General features: G+C 45.2%; 1 protein-coding gene across 4 annotated transcripts in view; it reads left to right on the top strand.

Annotated features, from left to right (window-relative positions):
* The window catches only part of PTPN11 (protein tyrosine phosphatase non-receptor type 11), a 61,670-nt gene that overhangs the window by 26,400 nt on the left and 12,796 nt on the right, over nucleotides 1–22,474 (top strand). For 2 of the 4 annotated variants that reach the window (XM_072953285.1, XM_072953284.1), the window contains exons 7-11: nucleotides 11,458–11,554; nucleotides 13,844–13,923; nucleotides 14,041–14,199; nucleotides 17,885–18,017; nucleotides 21,585–21,750. In XM_072953285.1, coding sequence (XP_072809386.1) covers nucleotides 11,458–11,554; nucleotides 13,844–13,923; nucleotides 14,041–14,199; nucleotides 17,885–18,017; nucleotides 21,585–21,750 — 635 coding nt within the window. The remainder of the gene's footprint in view (nucleotides 1–11,457; nucleotides 11,555–13,843; nucleotides 13,924–14,040; nucleotides 14,200–17,884; nucleotides 18,018–21,584; nucleotides 21,751–22,474) is intronic. The other 2 variants (XM_031670049.2, XM_006204825.4) reach the window with 1 other exon arrangement.

Genomic DNA, 22,474 nt, shown 5'->3' with positions numbered 1-22,474 from the left:
TTTGTGCCATATTTACCTTCATAGTTATCCTTAGTATGTAGCACAGTGCCTGATACACAGTAGAAATTCCATGAATGTTTGTTGAATGACTATTTACATTTAGCTAATGTTTATGTTATTTTATTATTACTACGCTGTTTATGGGAGTGATTACTTTATACTTTGTGTAGGACTTTAGAATTCGTAAATGTTTATAAAATGTGTGAGTGAATGAATGGCCACGTGAAGTCCTTTTAACCACAGTGTATCAGATCCACTTGGTGAGAGAGATGCTATTTCTGTTTACACATGATTAGCCTCTGGCTCAGGGAAGTTGAGTAACTTGTCCAGCTTCTGTACCACAAATATTGATTGAATTGCAGCCCCGAGGATGGGTAGAGTATAGAACAGTCATGGTCTTGGCTCCACATTGCTGAACAGGGACTTGACCTCACGTTTATTCTTTTATTACCAGCATTGGGTTTGTCACCAAGGACAACATGGTGAGCAAGATGGACAGGGTTTCGTCTTTAAGGAGCTTGGAGTTGAGAGAGGGAAGACACTGATGAAAAGCACTGTTGAGAAAGTGACAATCAACACCATGAGTCAGAATTTTATTTTAAATCTCAAGCTCATTGTTCTCTTCCTTCTGTCCCTCCAGCCTAGATAATAAAAGGCAGCATTTCAACATTCATTTAATTACACTCACTTCATTTCATTTAGTCTCTATAAAGCCTGATGAGGTAAGATGGATAAGTACTGAACTTTTAGAAACCTTACATCAAAGTTTGAATGAAAAACCTATTTTTCAAAACTTTTTATTATGCAAAATTTCAAGTATAGATAAAAGCAGAGAGAATGGTATAGTTACAGCAGTGTATACTTATCACTCAGCATGAACAGTGGTTGCTATCTGGCCAGTCTTTTTAAACTACACTCCACTTATTGCCCCATCCCTGGTTTATCTTGAAACAAATCCCTGGTGTTATTTCATCTGTAATTATTTAAAAAATTATAATACTGTTTTTAATTAAAATATGTGAAACCTTTTTGGTAAGTATAAGAAATAGTGAACGATTTTGTAATCTAGACCCATTTTAATTTTTTTAACACTTTTTATTGAGTTATAGTCATTTTACAATGTTGTGTCAATTTCCAGTGGAGAGCACAATTTTTCAGTTATACATGAACATACATGTATTCATTGTCGCATTTTTTTCGCTGGAGCTACCACAAGATCTTGTATATATTTCCCTGTGCTATATCGTATAATCTCGTTTATCTATTCTCCATATGCCTGTCAGTATCTACAAATTCCAAACTCCTAGAGGACCCATTTTAATTTTAACACTTCCCTTTAAAGTGATAGCTGAGGCGGTCATTTATATATACCATTCTTTCTATAAAGTGACTATGAACGTTTAAAAAATTATAGCAGTGCAAGGGGTGTCTGGTGCAGTCGTGGGTTCTTAAAGCTCACTTAGGCAGTGTTTAGAAAAACAAAGTCAAATCTTCCCACAGCTTGTACAAGTGGGGAGTTTTTCATGGTCCTATTTGGGAAATCAGGATAGAACTTAGGAGGAAATCCTAGCCTGACTTGTCTGGCCGTGGAAAAAGGTTGACTCTAAACGCTGACTTGATGGTTTCACTCTGACATCTCAGATTCAGGTCATCTTTTCTACGTTATTACCAACAAAAGGGGGAAAACTGAGTTGGCTTTCAGGGGAAATGGAAAAAAAAAACCAGGATCACATCTGTACTCTCCTACATTTTCTGTAGAGGTCAGCCTGGGGTGATAAATTGTCATGCACTAAATCAAGGCATTGACGTTTCATTTAAACTGAAGCTAGATCCAAATAGCTGATGACATGCATTCTAGATCTCTTATTTACCTGCTTCCCGAATACAGTGAATTTGAAAAAAATTGCCCTTTAAGATTGGGGCTGAGGGAATAAGGCTGAGAACAGAACAAACCATTACAGAAAAACTTAGGTATGTGGAAACAGAGACTCATTAAAATCTAAATCCTCTGAAGTTGAAGTTTGATCCGCAACAGCTGGGCATTATTATTTTGGTGGTTGTACCTTAGTTTTTTCCTGGAAGGTGATAAATCTGAGATCAGTTCCTTCTCACTGTGTGTTTTGATGGTCTTTAAAGTGAACCAGAGCTCTAAATTGCAATGCCATCAATAATGTAACTCTAACAGCTATGTTTTGTTAGTCTGTTTGCCTGACTTCCGGTTTTCTGTAAAAAAATCTTTGTGTTTTTTTGGGTACTTTCTCTTGGAAGACACTTATAAATTACTCCAAATTTGATGCATCTTCAATTATAGAGTCCCTTGGGAAGCTCTTTGGTTCTTTTCTCATTTGCATTTGAAATAAATTCAAGTTGATGATTTTCTTCTAGAATATGTGATATGATGAAAACATTGCAAACCCAAGTCTTTGATTTTTCCTAGAGATTACCCATTTCTTTTATTCCCCCCCCTTTTTAATTGTGGTAAAATGAGGTTGCCCATTTCTGATCAGTGTAAACATCTTGTGTCACCTGCCTTTCTCTGCTCATGAAGGTGGATGATCTTTCTAGATTTGTTGAAATGAAGTAAAGTTCTGCTAAAATGAGACTGACGTTAAATAAATGAAAAGACAGGTTGTGCTCCTGCAATTCTGTGCCTGCAATGTGCAAGTTACCTGAAACCTGAATTCAGCGCTTGTGTGTCATGGCGAGGTCCGTGTCGCATGGCTGCATTTCTAGGGTGTTTGCCCTCACTGTGCCTCTTCTTCCCTTTAGAGTCTCTAGACATGAGCTGCCAGGGGGTGCCGTGGGCTGAGCCTGGACACCACATCTGAACAGGACCCAAGCTGCGAGTAAAAATCTTGCTGCTGACAGTCCTACAGCCCCCAGTCTCTCCCTTTGCCCTCTTCTGCCGTCTGTCTGCCCCCATGAATGCAGCTCTCCACGCACATGCTTCATTCTTCTTTTCCTTCAGCAGGCTTCTCTGCTTCTTACTTCTCATCCCTTTCGAATACTGAAACTAGCAACTTTCTGTCTTTATACCAGAGTCTCTGAGATTTTCGTTGACTCAGAAGCCATCCGTCTCTGGTCCAAGGACACGATCACATAGAACAAGTACATCTTCATAGACCACCCTGTTCGGGGAGAAATGGTTCTCAGAGATGAGATTGATCGGGAGTTGAGCAGACACCCGCAAAATATCTCCCAACAGTAGACGTTGGTAGTAGCAGTGATTTGTTTATTCATTCAGCAAATATTATTAAGCACAGGGTCTATACTGGAGTCTCTGTTCTAGGTTCTGTCTGTCAAACATGTAATGGGAGTACAATTCTAATTCAGTGATGTGGGATTGTACCAGGATGTTCTTCCTTCCTCACTTCGCCTTGCTAACGTCTCTTCACTCTTCAGTTCTCAGCCTCAGGGTCATTTTCTCAGAAACCTTCCTTCATGCCTGTCCCCGTGCCAGGATTGGATCTTCCTGTTGTATGTACACTTAGCAACGACTCCTTTCCTTTATAGTACATACCATCCTTGGAATTAATGAATAATTTGTGTGGTTATTGGTTTAATGTTTGTTTCTTATAACTCTGAATCCATAGAAGCAGGTGACATTACTAGATCTGTAGGAATCAAAAGAGGTTTTGTTCAAATGAAACTGTTGGTGAACAAATAAAGAGACACACTTTGATCCCACTGTTTTATGGCTGCTGCATGCACATTATTTAAGAAAATAGTCCAGATCAGTCCTGTTTTGTTCACTGTAGCCCCAGAATCCAACAGAGAGCCTGGCACAGAATGGGCACAGTGTATTTCTGTTTGTTGAATCTGAGTTGTTTTCAATAGCAAGAGAGAATTGTATTAGATTCAGATCCTTTGTGTATATTCAGTAGGGACAGCTTTCTGATGCTTAAGAAGTATGGAGAAATGTTCCAGGCTTTGCTATGCTCCTCTTTATTCTCATGCAGTTTCCATTTGGAGTCCCTGTTTGAGGCTTTGTGAATGCACATTTTGGTCTCTGAGAACCCTCTACACCCTTGCTTAAAAGAATGTAATGAATTTCAGAAAGATTTTAGTTTTGAACTGTTTCTGATTAAAAAAAAACCCACTACAGTACACAAAGACAAACCCCACACAATACCTTATGAACTGGGGTTATTTTTTCCCCCAGCATTTTAAAGCTTCTTTTCCTTAGTAATTTGATTTTTCTTTAAAGCCCAACCTCCTTTCGTCACACAAGACTCCCTTCTCTTGTGGTCAGAAGCCTCTCTCCTTTTGCACGAGTATCACAGGCAATTCGCTGACAGCTACATAGATGTCCTGGATTCCGCCAGCACCTCTGCCAACCAGTGTGTCTCCCGGAGGAGCGAGTACCTGTCTTCAAACCCACTGTCCAGTTTGATTTCTTTAAAGTGATTACACCCTGCTCAGGGGAGCTATAAGTTCTGGTTTGACATGGTTAGGTTTTATGGAGACAAGGCTTTAACTGTACCCCAAAGCTATGTCTCGAATAATAATTCTTGCTGGTGATTTCTAGTGGAAATGTTCCCCTTGGTGACTAAGCAGTGCTGTGTTGAACAGCAGCCCCCCAACCAGGATTCCCACCTCGTGCTTAAAAATGCTCCAGGATGGCAGCCTTGAACTGTCAGCAGGATTTTCCATCCCAGCCCGAGCTGCCAGTTGCTTAACAGAAGGGCCGCTACCTTCCTGGGAGCAGAGCATCGCCGTGGTTAAGGGGTTTTATTCCACAGGCTCCACTGTGGAGAAATTCCTTTGTTTCCTTTGGACTATTTCTCCTTCAGCCCCTCTCTTCCCTGCCATCGCTTTTGTTCTGTGCCCCTCCAGTGTCAGGTTTTTCCCTTTTGGCTTGCTTTCATTTGCTGGAGCCACTTGACAGCTTTACTGGAGAACCAGAGGTACGGCGCGTGCTTTCGCTTCTCTGCCACACCTTCCCCTCTGCATTTGGGCGACCTTGCAGCTTTCTGCACCTGCCATTGTCCTCCTGTCTCCTCCCTCCCCTGGGCCTGTGCTGCCACCTCCATTTCTTCTTAGTCCCTTTCTTCTCTAACCTCGCGTGTGACTTCCCCCAGCCTACTGAAGGACGCTTTCAGAAGACACCAAGGGCTTTCTTATTGTGATTAAAATAGTCTTCTCGCCTCTTTTTCCTGTGTGCTGCTCTCCAGACAGCTGTCCAGCTCCTCATTCCCACCATTTTCTTGGTTTGTGCCTGGTTTTTTCCTTCTTTCCCTCCCTCGTGCCTTTCTTGCTGTTCATTGCTTTTTCTTCTCCCTAACCGATTAACCCTGGTGGTTCTCCAAGACCTTGTCTGGGCCCTCTGCTCATCTTGCTTTAAATTCGCTCTTCACGGGGGAGCACACCCGTTTTCACCCTGGTCTGATTACCCTTAAGTTCACGTTGCCTCCGGGCGCTGGTTTTACCTTTTCAATGGTGCCTTCCACACTTCTCCTTGGCTGTCATCTCTCTTCAAACTCAAGCACTCACAATGGGACCTGTTATTTTCCCCTTCAAACCAAATACCCCCTTTTACTTCTCTGTCTCTGGTGGTTGTCCTGTTTATTCCCTGACCCTGTGGGCTGGAATCCTCAGAGTGTCCCTTAACTCATCTTTCTCCTCTTCCTCCTATACCTTTCTGTCCACCAGGTCCTGTTGACTTTTCTTTCCTGGTTGTCTTTCTGATCTTAGAGGAAGGAAGAGAATGAAGAGAACTAGCATTTATTGTCTACTTGGTGCTGCATTTTGAGCTGGGGAAGTCATCTTGTTGCATCCCCAGATTTCGTGAGGTAGGTAGTTATTGTGTCCCTGGATGCTCTGAGAGGTCAAGGCCCAGGATCGCCCAGGTGGGCAGCGGCAGGCAGAGATGGGGATCTCATCTGATGCTTTTCTTCCTCGCGCCAGCCAGTCTCATTTCCCACCACTTACAACGCACAGCTTCCAGACTCTTGGGCCAGGTTCCTTCACCCTCCCACTAACTCTGGCCCTTTAGTCACCTTCACTCGCATCCCTAACTTGCTGGGATATCTTCCTTTCTTACTTGTACTCTCTCAGTCCCTCACTTCCCTCGGCGCCTCCCAGAACCCTGCTTTGTTGTTTTTGTGGATCTCACTCCCTAAAATTCCATACCATGTAGTTCATTATGCACTTAGCGATAGATTTGTCTTGTGCTGTTTGCTGCTTTTTCTTGTGTCAGAACCTGTTCTCCTCTGGGGACCGCGTCTTCTAAGTTTGATTTCTACTTATACTTCACCTTGTCAGAGGAAGGAGGTGACGTGACTTACAACTAGTACCTGGAAGGAAACCAGATCTTGGGTCGGTTTTTTCCCTCACGGTGTTTTGTAAGTGCTGGCCCATCAGTTGGGATCTTCTCTGGTGACGAGTCTCCAGATGCCCCTTCATTCCCGGAGGGCACTGCAGGGAAATGGTGACAGGCCCTGCGGCGTGGTGTCTGGAAGTGGGGGCTCTCCCCCGCCCCTGGTGCCTGCTAACACTGCCGAGTGTGCAGAAAGGAGGACGGAGTGAGAAACCACAGCGTTCTCTGTGTGGAGGACAGATGCCAAAGGAAAACAGAAGTTCATTGAGACCAGGTGGAAGGCCGGGTTCTGGAGCCTGCCAGGTGGTTACCGCTGTCTCCGTAATTATTTGTGGCCCCCAAACCAGAGAGGACCTTTGCCTGACAGCCTTTCTCAGCCCCCTTTCTATCCTTCAGGAGGTTGGCCACGAGCGGGCTCGGGGGAGAGATCGCAGGAGCTTTTACATTTTGATTTTTTATAATTGGCTTATAAAACCCTTGTATTATTGAAGTTTTCACACTCCCCCAAATTGAGAAAACAGAACGATGAACCTTCTTTTTCCCAACACTCAGTTTTAACAACGTATCAATATTTTGTTAACCTTGTTTCCTCCCTTTCCACCCTTTATAGCTTTGTTTTGAAAAGTAAAGTGACTCTGCAGTTTGGTCTGGACTTCATGGTTAGTGGCATCATTTTTCCCCCTTAACAGTTTGTCCCTGTTGCTCAGAGCAGTGCAGGCAAATTCTTGGGCCACAGTCCTGGTGCACGAGGCTGCCTGGCTCTGCCATTCACTTGTTGTCTGTCTGTCTTTCTTTGATCCTGCTTCTCCACTTGCATTGACATTCTGGCCAAGAGCCAGTTCCAGTGGTCTTTAATCGGAAGGCTTTGGGAGACTGTGAGGGTGTCTGTTGGTCACCACAATGACTGGGACGCCACTGCTGGCATTTAGGCTGCAAGGGTCCTGGTGTGGGGAGCAGGGGTGTTCAGCAGCCATAAATATAAGGGACAGTTGGTTCTGCACCGTGAACACCTGTTGTGTCCGTGGTTGGTCGTGCTGCTGGGCATTCCTAATGTACAGCATGGATCGGAGGATCGACTCTCTTGATGCCTTTTGTAAAGGCTTAATAGTCTGACATAATCCCTTTGTTGATCAGCTTTGACTGACGTGATCAGGTAACTGTAACAAGCCTGGTCCTTTCTGAGGATTCATCCTGGGGTGTACACACTTTGGTTGTATTACTTGGGAAAACAAGGTATCTTGCAGCCTGTGCCCCAGCTTTATAGTGTCTTTTTTGCTACCTGTCCCAACCCTTATCACTAACATCCTTCCAGGCCCGGTGGAGAATGGGGATGGAGACGGTGACATTCAGCTTGACAGGTCATTCACAGCTTCTGGTGTCCCAGGACTGCTGGTGAGAGGGAGGTTGTGAAGAGAAACCATGAAGGGATTGTAACTTCCTGGGGGCAGGGCTTGTTGGCTCTTCTGCCTCCTCCAGCCGTCAGCCTGGTGCTGGGGAGGAAGTGCCCCTTAGCAGGTGGTCACTGATTACCTCGGGTGTTCGGGGAACCTCTGCGGGCAGAGCATGGAAAGTGACAACTTCTGAGTCCCTTTTTTTTTTTTTCAGTCTCACTCTAGATGGATAGCAGCCTTCCACTGTGTGCTATGAAATGTGCTCAAGCAATTTAGGCCCCAGGAACAGATGAGAATGGGCTAATAGGCACTGAGGAAGGAGCTGGGGGGAGAGGCACATTGAGTGATTATTAATCCATGACAGTTGCCAGCTGCTGGCAGTTAGCACCCGACTGTGCCTGGGACGCAGGGCCTCTGGGCCTGTCCTTTTTGGAAGACTTGGGGCCCAAACTGGCTCAGCTTGTGTGCTGTTCATCTCAAATCCTCCTGGAAGAGGTGATGGGTAACTTACTGCTGGATGAGGGATGCCTCTGGCTGCCCTGAGTGAAAGGTCCAGCCAACATGCCATGGGGATTGACGAGGCTTTCCCTGGCTTGGAATTCTGGCTTTAGTCTGGCTGAGTGTTCTCGTGTGCTGATTTTCAGTCGTAACCCGCTATGGTAAGTAGGATTGAATTAGCAAATGAGGAAGGTTTTCTCTTTTTAACCCTTGTCTATTCCTTTTGACGTGGCTGAGTATAGTTTTAATATGCTTTTAACATCTACCTCAAACACCTGTGGGTGGTGTCCCTTTTTCACAAAAAACCTCAGGCATGCTATTGTATGTAGGTAGAATTTGAGAGTATTTCATTTTTATTATATTCCTTTTTCTGGTTACTTTCTGTATATGGCAAGTGATACTGATGTTCATGTGTGCTAGTAATGTGAAGTTTCCTTCTGAAATACATACTGTGAAGGGGAAAAAGAGAAGGTCAGTTTAAGAAAACAGCTGATAATAGGTGGTGTGCCGAGATGGCACATCTTGAAGATGCTTTTCAAATGACCAAAGATTGGGAAATGCTGTTTTAATGTTTTGCCTACAGTGATTTTCCTTTATGTTGAAGTCCAGGTTGACAGTGTCAGCAGGGGATTCTAAGTGGGACCCATAGCGCTGAGGCCATCACCAGTGAGAGTCTGTGGTTTGTCTGTCCCCACCCCTTCTGTATGTATTTGTTCATTCAGCAAATACGTTTTGAGTGCCTGCTTTGTGCCCAGTGCTGTGCTGGTTGCAGGCAAACAAGCGTGGTCCATGCTCTCTAGCACAAGAGACATATTGTAGAGATGCAGCTGGGTTTCAATGTGACAAGCGAGAAGGAGGTACTGCAGACAGCGCACTGGTATCTGGAGGCACAAGGAAGTCATGCTCCACCGTGCTGAGTGGGTCAGGAAAGCTTCCCGGAGGAGGAAGTATTTGAGTTGGGTCCTAATGAATACGTAAAATGTAACCATTCATAGGTACCCGAGGCAGAGAAAGGGAGTTCTGGGCAGAGGGGACAGCCGGTACAAGAACCTGAAGGCCTGAGGAAGTACAGTGAGTTCAAGACCTTTATGTATATTTTAGTGTGGCTGGAGTCCGGACAGTGCGTCTGAACTCTTACACCAGCTGTGGGTAGGTGACTAGGGTCATCCTCGCTCTGCACTTGTGGAAACTGAGGCACAGGCAGAAGGGTAACTTGGCGAAGAGGAAGCGGAGGTTAGAGGCAGGCCTCCCCTTACTCAGAGACGAGAAGGGCTGAGTTGTTCTGAAAAGCTAGCACTTGATCTTGGCAGAGGGAGAAACTGAAGGTGACTCAACAGGGAGACTGGATGAAATTTGCCTTTTCTAGAGATGCCTCTGGCAACGCGCCCTCCGCAGCTGGGGCGTCACTTGACGTGTGTTTCATAAGTGAACGCTTGAAGGCTTTGCTGTTAACTTTGTTTTCAATCAAGCACCCTGTTACTTCCTAGTGTGTACACCCCCTCCCCCCTTGCAGCTTTTGTTAGGTGTTTCTCTTCACTTGGTTGATGTTTAAGTGATGGATTCAGTTCATAGTGTTTGAACTTCTTTTTGAACCTCACCTGAATGTCTGAAAATCAAGATTGAACCTTCTTCCTAAGGCAGCAGTGTTGCTCAGCTAAGGCTGGGTCACAGTTTAAAGGAGATGCCAGCTCTGTGAAGGCAAATGGCTGTATTTTTTGAAGTCTGAGCTTATTTAAGAATTTTGAATGACCGTCTGATTGCCAGAGTTATGCATACATTGTATTTTATTCTTGTCCAGGTTTCAGCCGGCTAAGCACTTTGGTTATGAGTTGTGTGTCAAGGCCAAACACTGCTTTTTGAAACCGAGAGTCAAGTAGCGATTTAAACTCCTGACTCTGTACCTGTCTGTAAAACTCAGATAAATGAAATGGAAATATAACAGGGATGCTGTGTTATGGAATATTGACTTTGCTTCTCCTTGTAGAGAAAGAAACCTGTAAGGGATAACCATTTTAGCATATATAAATATATTAAAAAATATATACATAAAACACTTTTTTTTCTTTTTAGTCTGTAATTCACTTTCTTGATTTGCCCATTTGTGATTTCCTGTTACAAATTAGGCTTGTTTGAAGCCACTGGCCCCTTGAAGAGGGACTTTTGGCAGTTTTGATAATGCAACCTAGTCCTTGAAAATGCTTCAGCCTGGCTGGGCCGACTTCCTGTCTGTTTCTGCAGCTGGTCCTCCTCTCCACTTCCCCACGTCCCTCCTCCCCCGGGCCCAGCCCTGGGGCGGCAGCCTGGTACGGGCTCTTCTCTCCCTGATTACGGTCCCTACTCCTTTCCCTGTGGAGACACCCTTCTGGACCACTTGCATTCTCCTCCTCAGTCTCTGGCTGGGGAGGGTACAGGGCCCTCCCTCCCCTGACAACATAGGGGAGCTGGTGTCTGTGAAGACACAGGCTGGCTGCCCAGGGCCCTCACTGGGTTTCGGGTATAGGTCGACTCTAAAGCCTTGCTAATAACAAAGCTTGCACGCCCGCAGTGCCGTGCTACCAAAACCACTTCTCCTGTCCACCAGAATCCAAATTTGAGAACTGACGTATGGCTTGCTCTGAATTAATCAATGGTAAAACTAGGCAGAGTATAAACCTCTCAAGAACATGGATCACATCTGTTATTCGGATTCTATATACCAGTGCTCGTTGGCGCCTGTACTTAATAATTGGTATTCATACTTAATAATTGTTCTTATAAGTATTTATTCATTGTAGAAAATTAAGGTAAAAAACAATGTAAAAAAGAAAGAAAAAGCCTTCATAGTCCTACTGCCCTGAAAAAACATCCCCGTCGCTTTTTTGGCATATACCTTTCTGCCATTTCCCATATACATGGGCATGTGCAGACGTGATTTATGTAAGACACTGTTTTGGAAGTTTGTCCTTTTTTTCAGTTAATACTTTCCAAGGCATTAAGTAGTCTCCTGGAACATCTTTTAAATGAAGTGGCTGCAGAACATTCTTTTATATGAATGAATGAAAGTGTGATATAGGCAGCCCTTTGCAGTTGGACATTTACGTTGTTTTTGATGTTTCTGCCACTGTGGATACAGCGTTAAGATGAGCTACTGTATCATGAGTCTTGAACATTCCCTAGATAAATTCCCTACAGCAGAAATACTGGGTCAGGCTTTTTTTTTTTTTTTTAAGCTTTTGACCCATAATACTGTTTACTTTTGTTTCTCTCTAGACACTACAACAACAGGAGTGCAAACTTCTCTACAGCCGAAAAGAGGGTCAGAGGCAAGAAAATAAAAACAAAAATAGATATAAAAACATCCTGCCCTGTAAGTATCACTGTATTTCTCAGAAATAGTCACTCTTGGAGATTTTGATTCCCAGCATCTCTGTAACTTTTCTGGGGGCCGTGTGCCTTCTCAGCAGATCCGAGAGCTTAGCTTCTTTTAATGGTGAGTGGTTTCCAAAATAACTGTGGTGGGGTTGAATGGCCTCGTTCACCGAGTTCCTGTGATGCTGATATGGATAAAATTGCCACTAGGAGGCTGGAGCATGGCTGTTTCCTCTTCTGTTAGTGAGCTTTGTCTGCCTCAGAGAGATAATCTCAAGGCTTGCCATCTCCCAGGGTCAGGCCCCACCAGGAGCCTCAGGGGACCCAGGCTTATGTCCTGGCTCTGCAGTCCCCGGCCCATGGGTCTTTGGGAGGGCTCACCTCCTTTCTGGGACTCCCCCTCATCTGGGGAGCAGACAAGCTCCTCCTGATGATTCTTCCAACTGTTCTTCCCCTCATCCCTGGAGCTCGAGTCCTGCAGTTCGGGTACACACCTATGGTTTGCTCAGAAGAGGACCTTGTGATATGCACAAAGCAGTGCCTCCTTGAACACTCAGATGCTGCCAGGCAGAGTCTAAGCTGAACCAAGGGGAAAAGGAGGCCCAGAAAGATGTAGGCCTTGGACCAGGAGCCCAGAAATGGCATGAGGCAGTTGTCATGGCTCACCTCTCCTGAGGGCTGACTCTGCCAGACCCTGCGTCCACATCTCACTTAATCCATGTCGCTTGCATGCAGAGCAGGTGTTCTAACTGTTCTCGCCTTATAGACCATTTTAGCAAGGTTGCACGTGGGAGTGCATGGGGGAACTGGTACCAGAGCCCCCAAAGTCACTGCTTTTAGCCCCACACTCTAATGCTCTAATTTGTATGCTTTATCCAAAAAAAAAGGAAAGAAAAGAAAAATTTAAACCTGATAATGGCAAGGCATGCGTAATGCATTTACCCAATTTAAAAATAAGTCTTGTTTATATCTATGATTGTGGGTATGTGTATATATTTTGGCGTTCAAAAACTGTGTAAGTTTATTGGGGAGCATGACAAATTAGCAAGCATTGCCCTAATGTCTCATCAGGTCAGAACCATTTTGTCAAATATTGTAATGTCAGATATTATAAACCCAAACCATGTACATGTGTGTTTGTGTACATGTGTGTGTAGTACAGTCTTTCTCTTTCTGTATATGTGTGCACATACACGGTGTATATGTATGTCACATCCATATAGATATTTGTAATGTGTGCAGGTGAGGAAGGGAGGACATGGAGGCATTGATAATCCTGAGAAAAGACAAGAAGGAATTTGCAGAGAATCAGTCTGAGCCACAGCATCGTCTTAATGACCTTGAGGAGGCATCATCCTCTATATCTGAAGTTTTCATTTCTGCTCAAGAGGTCTAAATGGTACTCATTAGTAAGATGTAGGAAGTATCTAAATGGAGTATTATTGCCCTCTCTTCCCTTAAAGATCCCAATCAGATGTTTCTTCTGATTAGCCTCTTATTTCTTTAAAAATGGGGATCATGGAGCAAAAGAACATTATTCTGTTAAGACATACAGCTGTATCACTAACTCCCAGTGTCAAGTATGTTGCCTAGTAGAACACGCAGATTTTTATACCATGTCCTTCTATACAGAATTTGTTGGCAGATACTGTCATCAGAGTCTTGTCTAGATACTATATTTAATTCTACTTCATTAAAGAAAAAAGCTTTTTATTATGGAAAGTTTAAAATATATTCAAAAATAGGCAGAATAGTTTAAAAAAACAAATAAACAAACAAATAGAACCGACACGTACCCGTCACCCAGCTCCAACAGTTGTCAACTCATGCCCCGTCTTGATTCATCTGTATTCTGACGTACTTCTCTCCCTAAAATATTTTGAAGCAAATCTCAGATATCATGTCATTTTATCTGTACTTTACTCTTCCTTTTGTTTTATAGTGAAACCTTTTGTTTTGAAATAATTTTAGACTCACAAGAAATTACAAAAATAGGTAGACGGTTCCCACGTACCCTTTAACCCAGCTTCTCACAGTGATAGTGTCTTGTATATCCATCATACGTTATCAAAACCAAGGAACTGACGTTGCTACTTTATTCTCCTTAAAGGAAGGAAAAGCATTATGAGGCATCCAGTGGTGTTCAGATTATTGTTGTACTCAGTTTTAACATCGTTTTATCATTAAATGAACAGAACTTGGACTGGGTTGAGGGTGAACTGATTTGAACTGATTTGTCCTGAAGAGGTCCGAGTGCCTTTGTGATTGTGGTCTCTTTTTCTCCCAGTTGACCATACCAGGGTTGTCCTACACGACGGTGATCCCAATGAGCCTGTTTCAGATTACATCAACGCAAATATTATCATGGTAAACTTTGTTTTTCATGGTATTTCCTGACTAGCCAAATTTTTGTATTTTAAATCCTACCTTGTGGCCTGAAAGCAACTGTCAAAAATTTGAAGGATTTTCTCCCTAAATTTCTAGCCTGAATTTGAAACCAAGTGCAACAACTCAAAGCCCAAAAAGAGTTACATCGCCACGCAAGGCTGCCTGCAAAACACAGTGAATGACTTTTGGCGGATGGTGTTTCAAGAGAACTCCCGAGTGATTGTCATGACAACGAAAGAAGTGGAAAGAGGAAAGGTATCCTACATACTCTTCTGATAAAATATTTTTAAAGTATCAGACGTGTGAGGTTGACCACATTAAGAATTGAATAAACAAGTTTCGCTCCCTCTAACTGACCCTCTGGACAAAAAGGAGGAGAAATTTGATTCTGACATACTTTGGCATAGTTTTCTTTGTGTTTCTTCTGCACAGGGTTCATGGAGCTTCTTAGGTCTGTGGATCTATAGTTTTCTTCAAATTTGAATAATGTTTACTATTTCTTCAAATTCGTACCCCACCCCACCCTGTTCCAGGACACCAGTTACACGTATATTAGGCTGTTGGAAGTTGTCCTCCTTCGTGGTTTTTTTTTTTCAGCTCACTTTTTTCCTTCTGTGTTTCATTTTGGATGAGTTTCTTTTGCTATTCATCTTTCAGTTAATCTTTTCTTCTGTATTGTATCATCTGCCAATAGTCCCATCCAGTGCAATTTTCATAGCAGACATTGTCCTTTTCATTTCTACAAGTTTTGAGTCTTTTTAATATCGCCTGTGTCTCTCTTCTTAACATGTACATCAGTTACTATACCTTTTGAACATACGGGATATGTTCATAGGAGCTTTTTCAATGTCTTTGTTACTAACCTTGTTTCCAGTTCTCCAGTTGTGTAAGGGTAAATCCAGCCCCTGTTACTTCATTGTGTCCTGGAGCAGAGGTTATAAAGGGAATGTAAGAAGGCCTGTCTGGTACGTTCAAGAGACTAGAGGGCTAATTAATAAACATTGATTTCACTGCTCATGTGAGCTATACTTATGACTTTTAAACATTTAAAAAATTATTTTGAATTATGCAAACAATATATTCAGACAGACATTCAAACACATTACAGTTAAGGTTAAAATTACCTTTGTCATCATCCCTTGTCCACCCAATTTGGTCCTTCCTCCAGTGTAAACCCTGTTACCAGTTTGATTCTGTATTCCTGTATACTGTCTTCTTGGCATTTGCTTACGTATATGTATTATAGGCATTACTACCTAATATGCACCTATAGAAATATATAGTACTATTTTCTGAAAAGTACTGTATAAAAAAGTGTTGTCATACAGTAACCTTATTGTGCATCTTGGGTTCTCCTCCCCTCCTTCCGCCCGCCAACTATATATATGTTCTAACTCCTTCTGTTAGTACATATTGGCCTGCCTCATTCTTTTTAGTATTCATGTGATATTCCATGGTATGAGTGTGTCATAATTTATTTAAACATCATTTATTGGGCATTTAAATGTTTCAATCTTTGCTTTTACAAATAGTGCTGAAGTGAACAGTCTTGTTCTTGCTTTTATGTGTACATGTCAAGTGTTTCTGAGGTTAGATGTCAAGGAGAATTGCTAGGTCATGGAATTGCCAGGTGTGCATGTTGTAAGCGTTAATGCATTCTGCCAAACTGACCTCCAGTGTGGTTGTCCCAGGGCACACCCCCTCAAGCAGCGTGTGCCAAGTACCCATCTCCCTACACTCTTCATGACACTTCAGCGTTTTGAAAATGATAACATTCCATACCTACAGAGAAGCAGACAGATCTTGCTGAGTGACAGCTCTGTGTTATCCCAAAGTGAGCCCATCCATGTGGATTTTTTAACATGGAAAAGTTCTCTGTTTTTATCTGTGTTCTAGTTAAAATTCTTTTTTAGATACACTTTAATTGGTTTATATAAAAGTTGCATGAAATGTAGCAGTCATACCCCATAAAAAGACAGGTGGGTGATTTTGGATTTTAGTCCTGATGTAATTTTCGTATCAGTTGTGAAGGGCAGTGTAATTTTGTAAGACTTTTGTTGTTGTACTGCTGGTTGTTACAATTCTGAATACCTCTGAGGCCAGATCTGGTCATTGTGAAACAAAGGCTTCCTCCAGTGGCTGCCTGCAGTAACGTTAGATGTTCTTGAATTAATGGACAACTTAAAACGTCTTCATGGTTTCTGCTTTGGGTGAGGGTCCACCTGCCCTAAGGACGGAAGGGAAAACCAAGCCTCTGTCCTGCCTGTTGCCTGGTTGCAGATGTAGGAGGCCACCTGTTCTCGGAGGACTTGGGGGCTGTGAAGAGAGGGTTCTTGGGTCACTTCAGAGGGATCAGGATTGGTCTCTGTCAGAAGAGCTGCCAGAAGCTCCTAGGACAGACAGACACTGGGCCGGGTCCCTCTGCCCCGCTCCTTCCCTCCACCCCTGGCCTGTGCCTGTTTCCCTGTTCTCCCCCTGCTGCTGGAGAGGAGGGCACCATGGGCTTTCCGTTCTCCACACAGGCCTTTTCTGATAACCTCCTCCGTTGGTACCCCCAGTGCACAGAAGAAAAACCAGCCTCTGGATTCCCTTTGATTCCTGGACTTTAATTTAAAAGCTAAAGTTTCGGTGCTCACATTTTAGAATTTGTTTGCCAAGGTTTACATCAGAATTTGGGAAACTGGGAGGAGGGCCGCAGTAGCTTGCAGACGTGTGAGTCAGCTACAGTGCTAGGACTTGTGATTTAACTTGTGTTCTCTTGAGCAACTGGCAGTCCTCAGAATTGATCGGCTTGTGACAACATTGCATACACTTAATAGTAAAAGTGTTTATTTGGAGATAATAAAGATTTTATCAAATCTGTCAAAGAGGTATTTAGATCTATAAAATACTGGAGGGGAAGCTGAATTCAGAATAATAAATAAAAGACCACATAAACCATGCCAAGCAAAAAAGTAGCACTGTCCATTAATTCTTCTGTTGAGCGTTGCTCCTACTATGTTTTTTTCTTTCAATTATTCATTGATTGTGGGGATGCCTGCAGCTGCTCTCATATTTCTCATTTCATAATGGTGAATTTCTCTGTCCTCCTAATGTACAAGGTACATTGCTCTTGCTGGTGGCTGTGCAGTGAGTGTTGTGGGTGACTGCTCCCAGGGAAAAACAAGACACAAATTCATTCTCTGCCCAGGATGCATCACCAGATATGTGCAGACTCATCTCTCACTGAACGACATAGCTTCCTCTTCGGCAGCGAGAATGATTCTCTTGGTGCCGTATTTCCAGTCTGCCTGCTCTGAAGCCAGCAGCTATTGCAGGCCTGGTGTTCTCAGGCACCCAGTTAAGTGAAGGTGGCATGTGTAGCAGGTATCAAATGGATCTGGATATAGAAAAAGCAGCTGGTTCAAAACCCCATCGGCTGCCTTTCTGTGCTGGAGTTAACTCACACTTGGGTTAGGTAAGGCATGGAGGCCTCCTACACTGGTGTGGAAGGGAACCAGGTGGTCTGGCTCACTGGGCGGCCCATCCGCCTCCAGAGTCCCTGCTTGCCGTCCCTGCAGAGTGATTGGCAGATCTCCGGAATTCAAAACTCAGTGGTCTCTAAACAGCACCCTCAGCCTGGGTAGCCCCCCTCTCTCTGCCTGTTTGGATCCTTAGAGGGAAATAAATGAGCACTGACTCTCTGCTGACCTGTGGCTTAGATCAGACAACTCTACAAAGGCGGCCGTCTCTTCCCACTGCTCCCTGTGTTCTCCACGCACCTGCTTTTCTTATTTGAATTCTCCTTTCCTTTCCTTTGAAAACCAACAGTTAGATACCAGACAGGGCATCTTCCGTGCTAGTGGTCATTAGGCAAGACTTGAACACTGGTTATCTGCTGGTTTAGGCTTTCACGTCAGAGTTCACAGAGATTAACTCTCTTTTCTCTGATCCCTTCCAGAGTAAATGTGTCAAATACTGGCCTGACGAGTACGCTCTGAAAGAATACGGGGTCATGCGTGTCAGGAACGTCAAAGAAAGTGCCGCTCACGATTATACATTGAGAGAACTTAAACTTTCAAAGGTTGGACAAGTAAGTATATTGTCGTACTTTAGAGACTTTGATAACTGCGTCTGGTGTGCACCATTCCAGGGTGGTGCGGTTACTCCTGTTTTTATGCATCCACGTGCCCGTCCACTCACCGATCCACCATCTGTTTAGTGGGCGCCTCCTAGGTACCCGATACAGTCGAGTTACTACTGGAACATCGCAAACAAGACCGGCACAGTCCCTGGTCTCCCAGAGCCTAGGGAGGCGGAAAGTTAGGAAGCAGATAACCAACTAAGCGTTCCAGTTGTGCTCAGTCTGTGAAAGCCCCGGGATGGTGTGTTAGAGACTGAGGAGGCGTAAAGAGGGGGGCCTCTCTGAGGGAGTGCCACATAAACTGAGACTCAAAGGTGGAGGAGCATCCAGAGAGTCAGAGAGGAGTGTTCTACGCCAAGGGAACAGCAAGTGCAAAGGCCCTGAGGCTTATTAGTGATCAAATTCCATGGCATCAGGTCTTAACTGCATGCAGTTCAGGTTTGTCCCTGGAGTGACTGACTTTACAAAGTAGCTTTAGATTTGGATTCATTTTAATTTCATGGTTAGAGGGGCTGACTTAATCAAGATCCTTTGGGAACACATAGGTGAATAAAACAGCTTTTGTCCTCAAGGAATTACAGTCCTGCAGCCGTGAGAAGCCGTGTATACACACTCCTGAGCTCTAGAGCAGACGCCGGCTGTCACACGTCTCAGGTGCTGTGGTTCTGCCGAGGCTGGGCTTCCTTCCAGCTGGGGCATCAGGGAGAGCATCTCAGAAGAGGCTGGGCCGTTAAGGGTGAGGTTTATGTAGAAGAAGACAGTGTGTGGAGGGCCTCCCGGATGGAGGTGTCATTGTGACCAGGGTTCTGAAGTGCCAACAGCAGGGAAATAGGATTTATAGGGAATGAAGGCAAGTGGGGAATTGAGGGAGTAGGGGTGAGTGAGGTTGGGACCAAGTCAGGAGGGGTCTTAACTCTCATGTGAAGAAATGTAAATTTTGCTCATTAGTTGGTATGGGACCTGTGAGGTACAGGACACGTGCGGAGGCGGGTGTCAGGAAGGGGTCCGGCAGCCCCGGGGGAGGATTGGGATGGAAGGTGTCCAGCAGCCGGAGGCCTGTTAACAGGAGGCCTGCACAGGGGTCTGGGTCTGATGGCCTCCTATCCACGTTTTGCTTCCTTTTCCCTCCTTTGGAAATGAATATTACATAAAGATGCCAGCATAAACTCTGAAAGAGAAGTGATGGATGTGATAAGCCTGTGGAGGGTGCAGTGGTGAAGTCTGCAGAGTGTGCAGGGTAGCTTGGCTGGAGGAGGAGGAGGATTCAGACATCTTAGGGTTTAGAATCTGAGTGGACAGTGGCACTGTGGCAGAGGTCTGAACAGCTGGAGGAAGAGGTTCAAGATGGTAGGGTGATGCCAGGGGCGATGGGAAGAGGAACATCAGCTGAGGAAACTGGAGGTAAATGGGAAGGGACTTGATGTGGGAACGAGGGGGCAGGGTGGCATTAAAGCTTGAGAAGTGGGGTGGGTGGCAGCAGATTTGAGGAGAGGGGTAGACTGTAGCATGACCTCCTGGACGCAGAAAGTTTGAGATGCCTTTGAGGCATCAAAGCCAGATGCCAGGGAGGCAGGGGTGGGGGTTGGACGAGGAGGGCAGATGGGAGTGCTGTGTGCCCAGTAGAGGTGGTGAACGTAGACATAGCGATACCAGTCACCTCGTGTGAGTTTGTGCCAAGAATACTGTTCCTTGGGTGCAAAACAGAGAAAGTGGGTAGTTGGATTCGTCCAGGCTTGGGGCTTTGCCGAGGGTTTGGGGTGGGAGGGATACAGAGGATGGAGAGCGGGTGGAGGGAGTGGAGGTCTGTGATGGAGAGTGACTGTCAGGATAGGGCGTGGGGTCCGAGCTGGGTGAGGGGGCAGCAAGGGCAGGAGGAGGCAGGCGGAGAGTGGAGGAGGGGCTCAGTGGTCTGATGAGTTCCATGAGGTGGTCCAGGGACTGGAGTGAGCTGGAAATCTCGGGGCTTGTGGTCTCGGGTGGGATGTGGGAGCTTCTGATGTCAGCGGGGGTGCAATTCTACTGCCAACGGGGAGTGGGTGGAGGTTCAGTCGACTGCAGAGACAGGGAGAATAGCTGGAGAAGTGTCACTGTCAAGCAGAAATGAGAGAGGTTTAGAGAACATTGGCAAAGATGCCAGATAGGTTTTTCTTCAGTTTTAGTGATAAACTGTCCATCTTCTTGTTATCAGAGATTTTTGAGTAGCAGGTACAGGAAATGCTGGCGTTTGGGTTTGTATTTTGCACCCCTGGATGCGGGCGCTGACATAGGACAGATCATTTCTCCGGCATTGCTGGTCACAGATTACCTGCTTTTTGTGTAGCACCTTCCGTTTTTCCTAAAGTGCTGTCACGTGATCTCACTTAAGCCTCTTAATCGCCTGGGAGGAAGGAGTTGGGGCAGGGATCTCAGTGGCCATTTATGAAGGAGGAGGAGCGAGGATGCTCAGGGCAGCTGGGTCTCTCTCATTCCTTGTCCTTTCTGTGACTCTTGTAGCCCCCTGATTTTTAGTGTGCTGGTAACATCCAGAGCAATCTTTTCATGACTCAGCAAATTAAATGCACATGATTTAAGAAAAGATTCATTGTAGTTGTAGTTCAGATTCCTTGGATGTTCTGAAGGTCGCTGGTGATGGACGCTGCTGTGGACAGTCTCTCCCCTTAGCTTGGATTGTGTCCAGGTGTAGAGGAAGAAGGTGTGGTGATGAATGGCACTGTCACAGTGACCTGATCTGGGCAGACCCGGAACACGATGCGTTTGGTTTTCTGTAGTCTCGGTGCCCTTGTTACCTTTATGAATGATCACTGCTCAGAGGAGAGTGCCAGTGTGCTGAGTCCCTTACTGTCTGCTGCGCAGTGGCCTTGTGTAACCCTCACAGCGGTATTGTGACAGATATTCTCATGCCTGCCTGCAGACTTCCTAATTGAGGCTTAGGGATGTCCAGGGGCCACAGTGAATGTGAGTGCTGGGATATGGGCCTAAATCCTGCCATCTGATTGCACAGCCCGTCTTCTTATCCGCTTTGCACCAAACAGAAGCTTAAATACCATGAGATTATAATAGAAAAGTGTGTTGGGGGAGAGGAGGAGGGCCAGGTATAAAAAGATAAAGAGGAGCAAGTATCTTGAGGGAAAACCCGTTTTCCCATCTGGTGGGAGGAGATCTCGAGTCCAGAGGCCCTGGTTGCCTGGTGAGTTGAGCTGCCCCTGGACAAGGGGGAGCAGGGACGTTGCCTGCTGTCATGGTGCAGGGGATGACTCAGGTTGTAGCTTCCTGAAGGACAAGTCACTGTCCTAGACATCTTGGTTCTTCTGGCAGAGGCAACAGGTTGCCTCCAGGGCCACTCAGCTGGACCCAAAAGGAGGGGAGAGGTGGGACACTGGGGAGGAGGACCTGTGACAGAGTGGGAGGAGACCTTGTGCCTGCCCACTCCCCTGGCTCATGTAGGACGTGGGGAAGATGGGAACTGAGTGCTTCCTCAACCCCTTGATTTATTTAATTCTTTTCTGGTTTTTCTTGGCTCTACTCCAGGGGAATACGGAGAGAACGGTCTGGCAGTACCACTTTCGGACCTGGCCGGACCACGGAGTGCCCAGCGACCCCGGGGGCGTGCTGGACTTCCTGGAGGAGGTCCACCATAAGCAGGAGAGCATCATGGACGCAGGGCCGGTGGTGGTTCACTGCAGGTGACCAGCCCCTCCTGCCTCTGGGCCACAGCCCGTCCTGTCTCCTGACGCCCAGGGCCTGCCCACCCCCCGACTCTTATATGTGGGGAAAATTTAACCTATGTTTGAGGCATAGATAAACTGTATTAAGGGACACTTTGACCCCAAAGTATATTTCTCCTAGATCTTACAGGACTGCCGGGTACTGGGGCGGTGGGACAGAGGGTGGGGAGCATTGTCCTTGCTCTCAAGGAGCCGTTAGTCTGGTAATGTTTGCTTGGTTTTTCTTTTTTAATATAGTAACATAGGAGTCATCTCTTTGATAGTGGTTCTCTTTTTCTGTGGAAATAAGATCTATTTTTTCCCCTGACAATGTGCTCGTTTGCTTCAGAAGATTTGGACTGCTGCCACCCAGGCTTCTAGAAGCCATGCCCGTGGCCTTCTCACCAGAGTTTGCAGGCTGCTGGTGCCCAAGTTTGGGCTTTGTGATTATGCTGGGGTGGAGGGTGGTTTCCTAAATCTTATTCATATGTTGGGTAAGTAGATGTGTGTGAAAGGTTATTTGTTCAATTTTTTAGAAGCTCCCATTTATTGAGTGCTTGCTCTGTGCCCGCCTCTGAGCTCAGTGTTTTTCATACATTACTCATATTTGATCTTCACAGCAACCCATTTCACAGATGAGGAAACTGAGGGTCAGAGAGGTTAAAGGACTTGCTTCAGGCATATTGTGCTGGGGAAGCTGGCC

Source organism: Vicugna pacos, chromosome 32 (genome assembly GCF_048564905.1).
Source record: "Vicugna pacos chromosome 32, VicPac4, whole genome shotgun sequence".
NCBI lineage: Eukaryota > Metazoa > Chordata > Mammalia > Artiodactyla > Camelidae > Vicugna > Vicugna pacos.
This window is presented reverse-complemented; position numbering and strand designations above follow the sequence as displayed.